We start from the raw sequence: 13,287 nt of genomic DNA, 5'->3' as shown, positions 1-13,287 counted from the left end.
ACCTTTTTATTTTTTGAAATAAAGTTGTCCTAACACCCTTAGGGTGATAATATGGTGATATACGTGTACATATAGCAATATTATGGCATAAAAATTGATTTTAAAAAGTTCATATTTTGGGTGATTTTGGAAAAAATCCCTGTACTATAGTACAGGGATTTTGTCGAAAAATGCCGATTTTTCGACCTTTTTATTTTTCGAAATAAAGTTGTCCTAACACCCTTAGGGTGATAATATGGTGATATACGTGTACATATAGCAATATTATGGCATAAAATTGATTTTTTAAAAGTTAATATTTTGGGTGATTTTGGAAAAAATCCCTGTACTATAGTATAGGGATTTTGTCGAAAAATGCCAATTTTTCGACCTTTTCATTTTTTGAAATAAAGTTGTCCTAACACCCTTAGGGTGATAATATGGCGATATACGTGTACATATAGCAATATTATGGAATAAAAATTGATTTTTAAAAAGTTCATATTTTGGGTGATTTTGGAAAAAATCCCTGTACTATAGTAAAGAGATTTTGTCGAAAAATGCCGATTTTTCGACCTTTTTATTTTTTGAAATAAAGTTGTCCTAACACCCTTAGGGTGATAATATGGTGATATACGTGTACATATATCAATATTATGGCATAAAAATTGATTTTTAAAAAGTTTATATTTTGGGTGATTTTTGGAAAAAAATCCCTGTACTATAGTAAAGGGATTTTGTCGAAAAATGCCGATTTTTCGACCTTTTTATTTTTCAAAATAAAGTTGTCCTAACACCCTTAGGGTGATAATATGGCGATATACGGGTACATATAGCAATATTATGGCACAAAAATTGATTTGTTAAAAGTTCATATTTTGGGTGATTTTGGAAAAAATCCCTGTACTATAGTACAGGGATTTTGTCGAAAAATGCCGATTTTTCGACCTTTTTATTTTTCGAAATAAAGTTGTCCTAACACCCTTAGGGTGGTAATACGGTAATATACGTGTATATATAGCAATATTATGGCATAAAAAGCGATTTTTAAAAAGTTCATATTTAGGGTGATTTTGGAAAAAATCACTGTACTATAGTACAGGGATTTTGTCGAAAAATGCCGATTTTTCGACCTTTTTATTTTTCGAAATAAAGTTGTCCTGACACCCTTAGGGTGATAATACGGTAATATACGTGTATATATAGCAATATTATGGCATAAAAATTGATTTTTAAAAAGTTCATATTTTGGGTGATTTTGAAAAAAATCCCTGTACTATAGTACAGGGATTTTGTCGAAAAATGCCGATTTTCCGACCTTTTTATTTTTTTTAATAAAGTTGTCCTGACACCCTTAGGGTGATAATATGGTGATATACGTGTACATATAGCAATATTATGGCATAAAATTGATTTTTTAAAAGTTAATATTTTGGGTGATTTTGGAAAAAATCCCTGTACTATAGTAAAGGGATTTTGTCGAAAAATGCCAATTTTTCGACCTTTTTATTTTTTGAAATAAAGTTGTCCTAACACCCTTAGGGTGATAATATGGTGATATACGTGTACATATATCAATATTATGGCATAAAAATTGATTTTTAAAAAGTTTATATTTTGGGTGATTTTTTGAAAAAATCCCTGTAATATAGTACAGGGATTTTGTCGAAAAATGCCGATTTTTCGACCTTTTTATTTTTTGAAATAAAGTTGTCCTAACACCCTTAGGGTGATAATATGGCGATATACGGGTACATATAGCAATATTATGGCATAAAAATTGATTTGTTAAAAGTTCATATTTTGGGTGATTTTGGAAAAAATCCCTGTACTATAGTAAAGAGATTTTGTCGAAAAATGCCGATTTTCGACCTTTTTATTTTTCGAAATAAAGTTGTCCTGACACCCTTAGGGTGATAATATGGCGATATACGTGTACATATAGCAATATTATGGCATAAAAATTGATTTTTAAAAAGTTCATATTTTGGGTGATTTTGGAAAAAATCCCGGTACTATAGTACAGGGATTTTGTCGAAAAATTCCGATTTTTCGACCTTTTTATTTTTCGAAATAAAGTTGTCCTAACACCCTTAGGGTGATAATATGGTGATATATGTGTACATATAGCAATATTATGGCATAAAAATTGATTTTTAAAAAGTTCATATGTTGGGTGATTTTGGAAAAAAATCCCTGTACTATATATAGTACCGGGATTTTGTCGAAAAATGCCGATTTTTCGACATTTTTATTTTTTGAAATAAAGTTGTCCTAACACCTTTAGGGTAATAATACGGTAATATACGTGTACATATAGCAATATTATGGCATAAAAATTGATTTTTTAAAAGTTTATATTTTGGGTGATTTTGTACAGAGATTTTGTCGAAAAATGTTGATTTTTCGACCTTTTTATTTTTCGAAATAAAGTTGTCCTAACACCCTTACCTGATACCCTGATAATACGGTGATATACGGGTACATATAGCAATATTATGGAATAAAAATTTAAATTTTGAGTGATTTTGACATTCACATTTATTTACTTACATTTCATCCGGACATCCATTCGGTCTTCGCAAACGGCCGCCGTTTGTGAGATACTTTAACAGTTCACTATTCGCTACTCCAGGATATGGCGTTTCTCCAAAGCAAAAAATTTCCCACATCGTAACACCGAATGCCCACTGTGAATATACAGATGTTAAGCTCTGTCTACACTATCAAACTAGTTTTACAATAAATGTGTGATGTGCCCAAATATGGTAGTGATATGCCGAAGTTTTTCTAGAATGAAAATGGTATTCGAATCCCATACATAAAAAATGTCCACAGTCTAATCCACTCGACAACACAGAGGGCTCGACAGAAAGCGTTTGCATTAGCAAATTGTAGTTAGCTCAATTACGTCACACCTTATGGATATGGATAATGAATATTCATGTTTGTTTTGTAACTTATATACGAAAAGAATATCGCAAACGAGCCAAGCTACCATTTGCAAAGACGTCATGAGTATCAAACCACATAGTGGACGTGAAAATCGATGTAAAGCGATGTTAACGTCAAGGATGATACAATGGGTAAAAAAAAAATAAAATAAAAAAATAAACAATAACTTATCTTACCACGTCTGTTTTCTCTGTAAACGAAAAATATCTTAGTGCCTCTGGTGCTAGCCATTTGAATGGCAATTTGGTTAGTTTCTTCATTTTATAATTAGAACTATAAATTTTACGAGCTAATCCAAAATCGGCAATCTTTACTGTGTATCTGTCTTTCTCTCCATCCAGCCTAAAAAAGAATTATTAATAGTATAATTAGTATGGTTATTGATTATTTACTAATTATTTCTAGTTATTATTAGTCATTACTAGTTATTAGGCTGATTAATTATTACTATTTATTACTAGACCGTTGTCTAACGTACCTATAGAACATTTTAAACTACACGCAATGTTGACCGTGCCGATAGCCTCGTCCGTTTTTCAAATTGATTCCTGTGCAAATTGGCGCAAACAAATATCGTTAACATTACTTACATGCAGTTTCTGGCAGCCAAGTCCCTGTGAATATATTTATTTTTACTCAAAAAAGACATCCCTCGTGCAATTTGTAACGTAAATTCGTTTAGTTGACCAACTGAGTAACTCTAAACATATCAATAAATATCGATTATAATACAGTAAACTTTAGAAATTTCTTATCCCGAAATACCTCATTAAGAGAACACATTCCATTGGAATTAAAAAGAAAGGAAATACAGTCAACTCTCCCAATATCGGACTCTCTAAAAACCGGAAACTCTTTCAAAGCCAGACTTTTTTTGAGGTCCAAAGTCCAGCCCAAAGGTGTCTAGTATTGGAAGACTGTATACATTTTTACACTACTGCCAACCATCACTACTCAGAAGACATCCTTAAGTGGAAAGCAAATGATAGGTACATATTTGATCAAGTAACTTACCTTTCTTCCATTCCATCTCTTCGACTTGAGTAAATATTTTCGAAGATCACCAAACTTCATAAACGGCATAACGATTATGGGTTTGACGTAGTCAGAGTCAGGTGAACTAGCGATAGCGACTCCTGAACACACAAAAAAAAACCATAAAACTGATAAACTGTAGTGAAAAACAGCGGTTTTGTTGGAGCATTCTTCAAAATAAATATAGCATAATATTTTTGCATACATGTGGTTGTGTAAACCTTTTGGTGAAACTGCTTTTATTTTAAGCTGCTTTTTCTCAAAAAGTCCTATTGAAACGAATTTCTTAAACTTTACCAATAACTTGAAGAATATTGTCATGCTTGAGTGCGCTTGACATGGCTCCTTCTCGTAAGAAATCCTCAAGCTCATGCATTCTGTACTTATCTAAATAAAGTAATGAGACACAGGTATTTTATTTTTTTTCTATTAGTAAAGCTCTGTCTACACTATTTTGACAAAAAAGACATCATCATGTCCATATGGGCACATCACATTTTTTTTTGTCCCATAAAGTTTTATAGTGTAAACAGAGCTTTAGACATTTTCTTTTTCATTGGGTTGGGTAATAATAATAGTACAGTAGTTGTTATAATAGGTAGTAATAACATATAAAGTAGTAATAACTATTAGTAATAGAGCATAATATCAGAGAGATGCAATAAGCTATATAAAATATCATTGACAATATCACGCTATTAATATACAAATACCTTTGATTGTTTTTACAGCAACTTGCCTGATAGATTCAGATTTTGTTGACAACTTGGCATTCCTAACACAACCAAATTCACCTAAAACGTTTTAAAAGGTGTTGTTCATTCAATGCCTTCTATAGTAGTATTCTTGCTAATGAGCATCTTTATATATTCGGAAATTGTGCTCATTAACTTCGGCAAATTAAGTTAGTTAACTGTACAAATGTACAAGTATGAGGAAGAAGACATTACCATCACTCCACTAAAATTTAACAAACAGCATGTATAATTTATATGACATACGTGGGAAACATATTTCGGTTTCTTGTCTATAGAGCTGGAACATGACGTAGTAAACCCATAATTTCTAGAAATAAAAGTACAGTTTTTGGCCTACCTCGTCCAATTATATCACCGATATCAAGGCGGTCTCTATCAATCAAAATGCTCTTGAGTTCATCTTTGAGGTGAGAATTAATTAATAGGTTTTCTACTGAAAGTTTAAAAATGAATGTTTTATTGTTAAAGTTATGGGTTTTAGTCTGTAACATTGCTATGATTCTAATAGTACTGGGCAGCTTTGAGTTTTTCCTTTATGTCAGTAAATGAATTGTGGCTGCGTCGTCACAGTTATTCAATATTCTACACAGCAATTTGACTTTTTTTATTCTATTCTATTCTATTCATTCTGCTTTTATTCAATATTTCTCTTTGCAGTATATATAAAATAAAACTGAATTGCGAGAGATTTACATATAAAATTGGTACATCCGAAAGTTCATTGTTTGACTACAAAACATTTGTCAAGACGACTTACTGCTTTCGGTTTCTGCGGGCGAAGATTGCATAGTATTTAGTTCCTCGTGCCTTAATTTTGTTTTTTTGTTTTTTTGTATTATCTTTATACTGGGTGACCTCTTCAGTCAAAGACTGATCTCCCAGAGGGCCCAGTTGGTGATCAGTGGCTGTGATGTACTAATACACCGGGGTAACCCCTTACTCGTCTCGAAAGATGTACTAGGTTCTTTAAAGTGCACACGAGCAAGTTGTGTACACTGGACCTACGGTTTATAGTCCTTATCCGAGAAGACTCGTTCTACCACCAGAACCATGGAGTGAGTGAGCCTCGAACCCCTGCCGATGTTATGGCTACGTGATTACGGTTCCACTGTCTTAACCGCTCGGCCACTCACTCACTAATAACAGTTGCTTTATGTTATTATCATAAACTCTCGAAAGGTTTACATTATCCCTTTAAACAAATACTTACATACAATTGTGGTTTCCGGAGATATGGGTACTGATGAGGATGCCGATGGAGGACGCGGCATAGAAGTACTTGAAGACCGAACTGCTCCTGTCAGCCAGAAATCGTCTGCTTGTAAATGCATCTTGGCACACTTTCTTCTTCTTATTGTTCTAGATAAGAATTTGAAGATTGTATGACTGGGATTAGTTCGTTTTCAAGTGCAGTATGTATTGATAATTGTTTATAAATTGTTTATTTAGAAGATGTTTGTTATAAAACTGTCACACATTGTAATACAATTTGTCACAATAATCACACTTATAACTGCCATATCGTATTTTGTTTTGAAATTCATACTTTGTAATACAAATTCATACTTTTGTAGTGCCTGTAACACTTTATTATTTTTCAGTTCTAATATCAACTTTATGATGAATCTGTTATTTATTTCAATCAATAGTGTACCAACCTTTTTATCAGTAAACAACAGATAGTCAACATGACGATAAGAACAACGCCGCCACCCATTGACGCAGCCATCACCCACATTACTTCATTCCCTAAATAAAGAACGAAAATGGATTTTTTTTTCACATCAGAAAGATGATAAATTCGTATTTGAAGAGATTGAAATAATATATATAGGTAATGTTCGTCATACCTGAATTGTTTTCATCTTCGTCTATCGTCGTGTTAATTTCTGTATACAATTCTGTTCTGTTCATCATGTTAAGAAATATCTATCTACGGTGTACAATAAAAAGCAATAGATATTTGTTACTGCACAATCTGAAGAAAATTGAAAAAAAAAATGTTGAAATCGTAGAAATTACTGATAGTATACGGTTATTTTAAAAATACTAATTTCAGATGATTAGACCTTAGATTAGACCTGAAATTATTTTCAATTTGTTTATTAAAGTAAAGAACATTATATTCAAGTTGAAACAAATATCCTGCTTTGACCAAAAATCTGCATCTTACGTCTTTAAATTTCCATAACCTATATTCAGTAACTGTATGATAATATGGGCCTAAATTAATTCGTAGCATTTCTAGTAAACGTCGTTTTAGAATTAAAAAGGAAAGTGAGCATAACATTAAACATTCTTTTCAAATTAACAAATCTAAACGTTACTGGTTAATAATAGCACATATACGTATTATAAAACATTTATATCACGCTGTTTTTTAAGCTCAAAAATTGATAAAAATGGCATTATTGATTATAGTCTAAAACGCTTAGTTTTTTTTTATTAAACGGTTTTCAACATATATCAGTCATTGTGTAAAAACAAAATGAATATACAGTAATACAACAAACATATAGGCTGAGAATAAATTGAAAACAACACTAAAACACATCTATTTAAAACAGTTCTAATAAAATGGTCTTTAATTGCAGTAGTTCCTAATATAAGTCATCAGATATTGTAGAATAAATGAGAAAACAGTACTTACGGTCATTCAGCAGACCTTACGGACATGGACTGGAATGGAACCAGCACGTCAGCACATCAATTTAGAAACAGTTTTAATAGAATGGTCTTTAATGGGGTAGTTTCTAATAAAAATCATCAAATATCATGGTAGAAATGAGAAAAACACTCGGAAAACAGTACCTACGTTCATTGAGCAGACATAATGTAAAAAGAAAAACACGAACAAACAATCCCAACGTACAAACAAAGCACTTCCGCCCTTTAAGTCTTGTAAATATATCCAGTTTTAGATTAGATCCACAATCTTATTTTTTTTTAAATATTTTCATCCAATCCAATATTGCTAGGCCTAACAAATATTCACATATTGTTGGATTGAACGCCTATGAGATGTAACAATTTAGTCCCCGAAACAGCCTTGCGTGTGAATACATAGGAATGAATTTTCCATTTAGTTAGTTTCCATTTGTTTGTATAGCCGGGTTTCAATTTCATTTTCGGTAACTTATTTGAACATGAGTTTCAACCATGTTTCAACTAATGACATGAAACTACTGAAAAATAAGCCGGAAATTGTTTATTAAACGTTTTCTTATCCATTAAAAATTTAGATAAATTCTTATAACATTATTGTCTTTAAAAGGAAACAAGGGTTTTATACTTGAAATAGTATGTTATAGTAACTCACAGCTGAGTAAAAGTCTTGTCATAATTGATTGGAGGATTGTGGTTCAAATAATATTCAATAACAATTCCGTTGAAAGCGTTAAAAAGCAACCTTAGTTTCTCGTTAAAATTAGGTGTTATAAAACAAATAATCAAGAATGCTAGTCGTGCAATGTTAAAACGACAAAAGTATTCACAAACATTACAGAACAAGAAGACATCGGTACAATGTGGGTTCCATGTGTCTATGTGAAGTCAACCATCCATCTTTAGATACGTTACATTAAATACCACTAGAAGATGGATCATAACTCATTGGACAATTTATCTGGAAATTGTAATAGTGTTTTGACTACTAAATACTTGGTACAAAAAGAGGTCTGGGGGTACCGTACTCGATACAATTCGTTTTAGCACAAAGGTCAAAGGACATAATGTACACGTCACAACCGAAATTGAAATAGACACTTTATTAATAACACAAACAATGTAATATTATTGCGAGACAATGTACAATCAACACTTATAACATACTAAAGAAAGCCTATTCTTCCATTGGTTCATTTCGTTTCCAAACATTTGAATGGCCTAGACGTACATTCGATTCAAGATAAACGGCGTCCGTATCAATAGAACTTGACATAACAGTAAATGCGAAAAAAATAATATATAATTTGTATTTTATTCGAGATCAATCATTTAATCACACTTTTATTTATTCTTCAACGACAATACTTATATACATAGAGACTACTTTTCAACCCATCTCCATACCCGCTTCACTGCTTGGTACACAAAACATTTTTTTTGTGCGATAATTTAAAGAATGCAATACTTGGCGCCAAGACGGCAACACGGTAATAATGTCAACGTTATTTTTGGTAGCCGTAGTGCTTTACTCAATTTCTTGGGGCATTTCCGAGTCCAAGAAACGTCTTAGCAGATCCAAATGTGTATTTTTGTGATCCTAAAAAACACAATCAAACAAACAAAAAAATTAAGTTTAGGCCTAAATTGTCTTCTTATATAATACCATGGATCAACATCCGAGTCCTGTTTGTGGACATGAGATCAAAATACGCAGATTTTTCCTACAAAATACATCAATTTTAAACAAGTTATTAGTAAAGTGAAATAAATGAAACTTGAGGGCGCTAAAAAATAGCGCCTTCAAGTTGACGTATTGCGTTAGATTAGCGCCCTCTAGTTTTTTTTGTAGAGAAAATGACTATGATTGAGTCACAGTATTCGCAGTACTGCATCATGTCTCCATTTCTACTTACTATTTACTGGCTGTTTCTCCTCAACCCAAAACTTGAATCCACTCTTGGCGTGCTGATTATAAACATTAAATTTCCATGATCTATTTGGTTGTTTACCTAGGTGTGACGTAGCATATGCGTACGGTGAATCCACTAATTGCACATTCATTTTATTAGGCATTAAAAATGAAAACAATATATTATATATAGTGGTTATTGTTAAATTCATTTAACAGATTTCAAATATTGGTAGCAAGAACGAAAGATTTATGGGGAACTCTTAGAACTTCGGAATGCGAAAAAGAAAAAAAAACATTCTGCGCATGTTCAGAAATATATCAACATGTGCAAATAACTGTTGTAGTAGCTTTGCGCGTCGTGTGTAAAACCAAAGATCCATAATATAACGTATCTTTGTTTACTTTGAAAGTGAGTCGTATATGGGCGGCCAAGCCATGGCAAGCATTTAGCGAATAAACGAATTTTAATAACCTCACAATAATAACCAATAGGCCTATCACTTAATAAACAAGAAATATTTCTTACAAAAAACGCTGCTCGCTTATTGAAAAATATTTCTTATTTCAAATGTTTTTGAATGTGTCATTTTATTGTCACATAATAGTTATTTTACCTGAAATAAAATGTAATTTAAAGCAACAAATACTTAAATTGTCTGTCAGACAATGGTTTTTGGGTTTCTTTTCTTTTTTTATATGTGAATAAATATTATTTTTTTGTTACAGAAGTGAATACTCAATTTCTGTCACTTTAGTTAATTTTATTGCTAAGGTCAAATCTGGGGGTCACTTCATCACCCTAGATATTTCAATTGTGAAGTATCCTATTACAAACACAAACTTTAATGGACTGTTTCGAAAATAATTCAATGAATATCTGACAGTGAATATACCAGAAATGCTTAGGGATTTGTAATTTTAGCATGACATGTCCTAATAGACTCTTTTCCAGACGTTTTTTGGGTCTACTGTATCAGCTGGAATCAATAAATCATAGTGGAGTTTCCATTTTCACAAAACTGTCTGTCCTTAGAACTATAACTGCTGCTTGCTTTAGCTTCCGATTGAGTAGTCCTAATGGGACGTAGCGGGCTAAAGCAGCAGCGTGAAAAATACTTACAATATGTTGACATCTCATCACCCTTTGCCCACGGTAAGTCACGTGTCTTGATTGAGAATGCTTTAACCATTTTACGGGGATCCGGTTGGCGCGGGGTTCGAACGTCACTCATCTGTATGATTCCTGTTTTATTACCAGCGTAGAGAGGCGGAAGCTAAAGCAATGGAAAAACGACATTATTTTAAAAACACAATTGAAAATAAAACAGTAACCATATGATATGTCTTTCTTTTATATTATTAGTGACGAAATCTTGTCACGAAGGTTCGTACAACAATTAACCACACTAGAAAACAAAAAAACCTGATGATTAAATCTGATAAAGATCACACTTTTACTTACCATTGTCTGTTTTTGAAAGTTTGAATTCGGATCGTAAAGATTCGGTATATCAATTCCTTGTACAATCCATTTGGGTATATTTCCATAAGCAATTCTATAAAGCAAATGATTTAAACATGTGAATAATAAATATTAATGGTAAACGTTTAACTACATCATAAGACCTATTTATATTTCGCTTTATATACAGCACATACTATAAAAGCGCTGGACTATGGTGTTGGAAAGAAATCGTCAAATTGTCTAAAAAAACTGTTTCAAAATCATAAATTCATAATATATAAAGTCAACTTAATCTTCCTTAACGTATTTCTTAAAACCATTTCTCTCAAATGGCCAATTAATTGTACTATTAGGCCTATATTTTTTAGATATTTCTTTTTATTATATTGTGTTGTTCTCATGGTCTCTAATGATCAGTTAAATACATTAGCAACATGGAATGTGCTTCCCAATAATCCCATGTACAATTCCCCACGCAGTTTCTACTACGTAATTACACTATAAACCTGGAAATTATTTATTTTTTGGCGTATTTATTTCCTCTTCAGATCAACACACAAGATAGCCGATTACCCAGGTGTACGTCTAAACTATTTCAACTATTGTATAATTTATATTCTAGGCCTATTAACAATAGACGTTCTTGCAAAGCTAATTCCCTTTTCAACTCACATGCTGTTGTTGCTAGACAACAGGACGCGGTCTAGCGAGTCTTAACACAATAGACTTAAGCCTTAAGTTTGTTCATTGTTTGCATCTTTTGTATAGTTGTATCTCGATAACAAACTTGTTTTTGTTTGTAAACAGCGTGTGTGTCTTACTTAATAATAGAATTACATAAGGGTGAAGAAATAATATACAATTAATTAGAAGAAAAAAACAAGTTGGTTCCCGTCAGGAAAACCAAGTAGTCCTATGCATTTTATGAAGTTAAGAATTGTTTTTTTAAGTGGACAATTCCGACTACTGTAGAGACTGGCAGGCATAACACAATGGATCACAAACCTTCTTAACTTGACCAACAACTCTACAAATTGTGTTCAAAATATGTTTGACACTAGAGTGCCTGAATTTACTGGGTTTATTTTATAACATTCTCTTCAATGGTTATTAAATACTTTTGTATTTACATAAAGACTACTGAGCTTTTTGTTTTTAAGCTGTCGTGTTTTAGTTGTGTTTTTACAAATCAAACGTGAAGAGCAAAAGGGCAATAAATACCTGCTTGCCTCCCGCAAAGGATATCAATCGTTAAACCTACTCAAACCAATAAAGTGAGAAATGATATATGTATCAAATTATAATTTATGTATGTGAATCTTTTTAAAACCATTTATGTATATATACTCTATCATTAATTTTGAGATCTTTATCACGATTCTTAATTCTTTTTTCACTCCTGGAGGAGGATGCAACTCTCTGATTGCTCTTATATATTATTATGTATAATGTTTTACAATGTTTGTGAATTAAAGTATATTGTGAATCTTTTTCAAATAAATATTTTTTTAAATATATCGTAGGCCTACACATTACCTAAAGGTGCTTTCAAAAGAACGCATGGGTCATAAGAATGTTTGTGCATTTGGATGGTACGATTTAACGAAAATGATAATAAAGTGTATTTAAGTTATGTTTATTTAAGATATGGTTGACACAAGAGTTTGTTATCAAATTTGAAAACTGACAACGGAGGTATGTTGAAGGGTTAATGACTACAGATTTGTTCAATCAGCAATTGCAAAGACCATTTACCTATAATATTGTTTTTGTCCTAATTTATGAGACTAGGCCTCTTATGTAGTGGTTCGGGAGTTGGATTTGTCTGAATAGAGGTTGGTCGTTGGATACTGTATTCGCATATTTGTCCATTAGTTTAATTAATAACTACAAGTAATCGAAATTGATTCAAATAAATATGTACAAACTGGTTACCATCTGCAACAAATTGTGCCTAATAATAGTCTATGAAAACGCATGTCTTATAAATTTCCACACACCGTAACAGAACTCAACCAGTCAGGGTTTTCTAAAATCAAGAGTAAATTAACGCCGTTAAATAATAAAAGTAAAAATCATTTAAGAAGATAACATTTTTTTACTCACCTATCATCGAGGGCTATAGGATTGTATTCCGTACCCCATCTTTGCATGGGTATAGACATTCGGGTAGTCATTTTTTCTTTCGTTGCTATGTCTAGTAAACTATATTTAAATGCTTCATTACTGTATGCAAGATACGCTAATCTTCTATTCCGTTCGCTTCTTTTGTCGAGTGTTTTTTCTCTATACGTTGTCAATAGTTATTATAATAATGTATTGTATTTGCAGGCTCGCAGCAGTGTGTAGCTAAGTAAACGACGCGAAGGTCTTGCGTGACCTACATATAGAGGGCGATAAATAGTTTTACACACGGCGGATGAAAGCGCGCGTAATGTTTTATGCACTTCTATATATGAGCATATCACATTTTTTGGGGGGGATCCACTTTGCAAAAAGATAAATATTTTGGTACA

At 32.1% G+C, this 13,287-nt stretch overlaps 1 protein-coding gene across 2 annotated transcripts; it reads right to left on the bottom strand.

Moving 5' to 3' along the window:
- Window positions 1–8,494: 8,494 nt before the first annotated feature.
- Window positions 8,495–13,096, bottom strand: LOC140060315 (uncharacterized). Of its 2 annotated transcripts, none has more exons than XM_072106465.1 (5): window positions 12,878–13,096; window positions 10,769–10,862; window positions 10,427–10,580; window positions 9,308–9,466; window positions 8,495–8,991 (listed from the first exon to the last, which is right to left on the bottom strand). In XM_072106465.1, exons 1-5 carry the CDS (start codon window positions 12,946–12,948, stop codon window positions 8,924–8,926), a joined length of 546 nt encoding a protein of 181 aa, XP_071962566.1. In that variant the 5' UTR covers window positions 12,949–13,096; the 3' UTR covers window positions 8,495–8,923. The 2 variants fall into 2 exon arrangements, with proteins under 2 accessions (XP_071962566.1, XP_071962567.1); XM_072106466.1 differs by having other exon boundaries at window positions 9,308–9,439.
- Between the last annotated feature and the right edge of the window lie 191 nt (window positions 13,097–13,287).

Source organism: Antedon mediterranea, chromosome 10 (genome assembly GCF_964355755.1).
Source record: "Antedon mediterranea chromosome 10, ecAntMedi1.1, whole genome shotgun sequence".
NCBI classification, from domain to species: Eukaryota; Metazoa; Echinodermata; class Crinoidea; order Comatulida; family Antedonidae; genus Antedon; species Antedon mediterranea.
This window is presented reverse-complemented; position numbering and strand designations above follow the sequence as displayed.

Bases quoted from the DNA above. Each gene is read 5' to 3' on its own strand.
- LOC140060315 (XM_072106465.1), bottom strand. From the start codon at position 12,948: ATGACTACCCGAATGTCTATACCCATGCAAAGATGGGGTACGGAATAC. The intron at 10,581-10,768 runs GTAAGTAAAAGT...CCATTGCTTTAG, and splicing joins ACTTTCAAAAACAGACAATG to CTTCCGCCTCTCTACGCTGG. The intron at 8,992-9,307 runs GTAAGTAGAAAT...TGTGTTTTTTAG, and splicing joins GGAGAAACAGCCAGTAAATA to GATCACAAAAATACACATTT.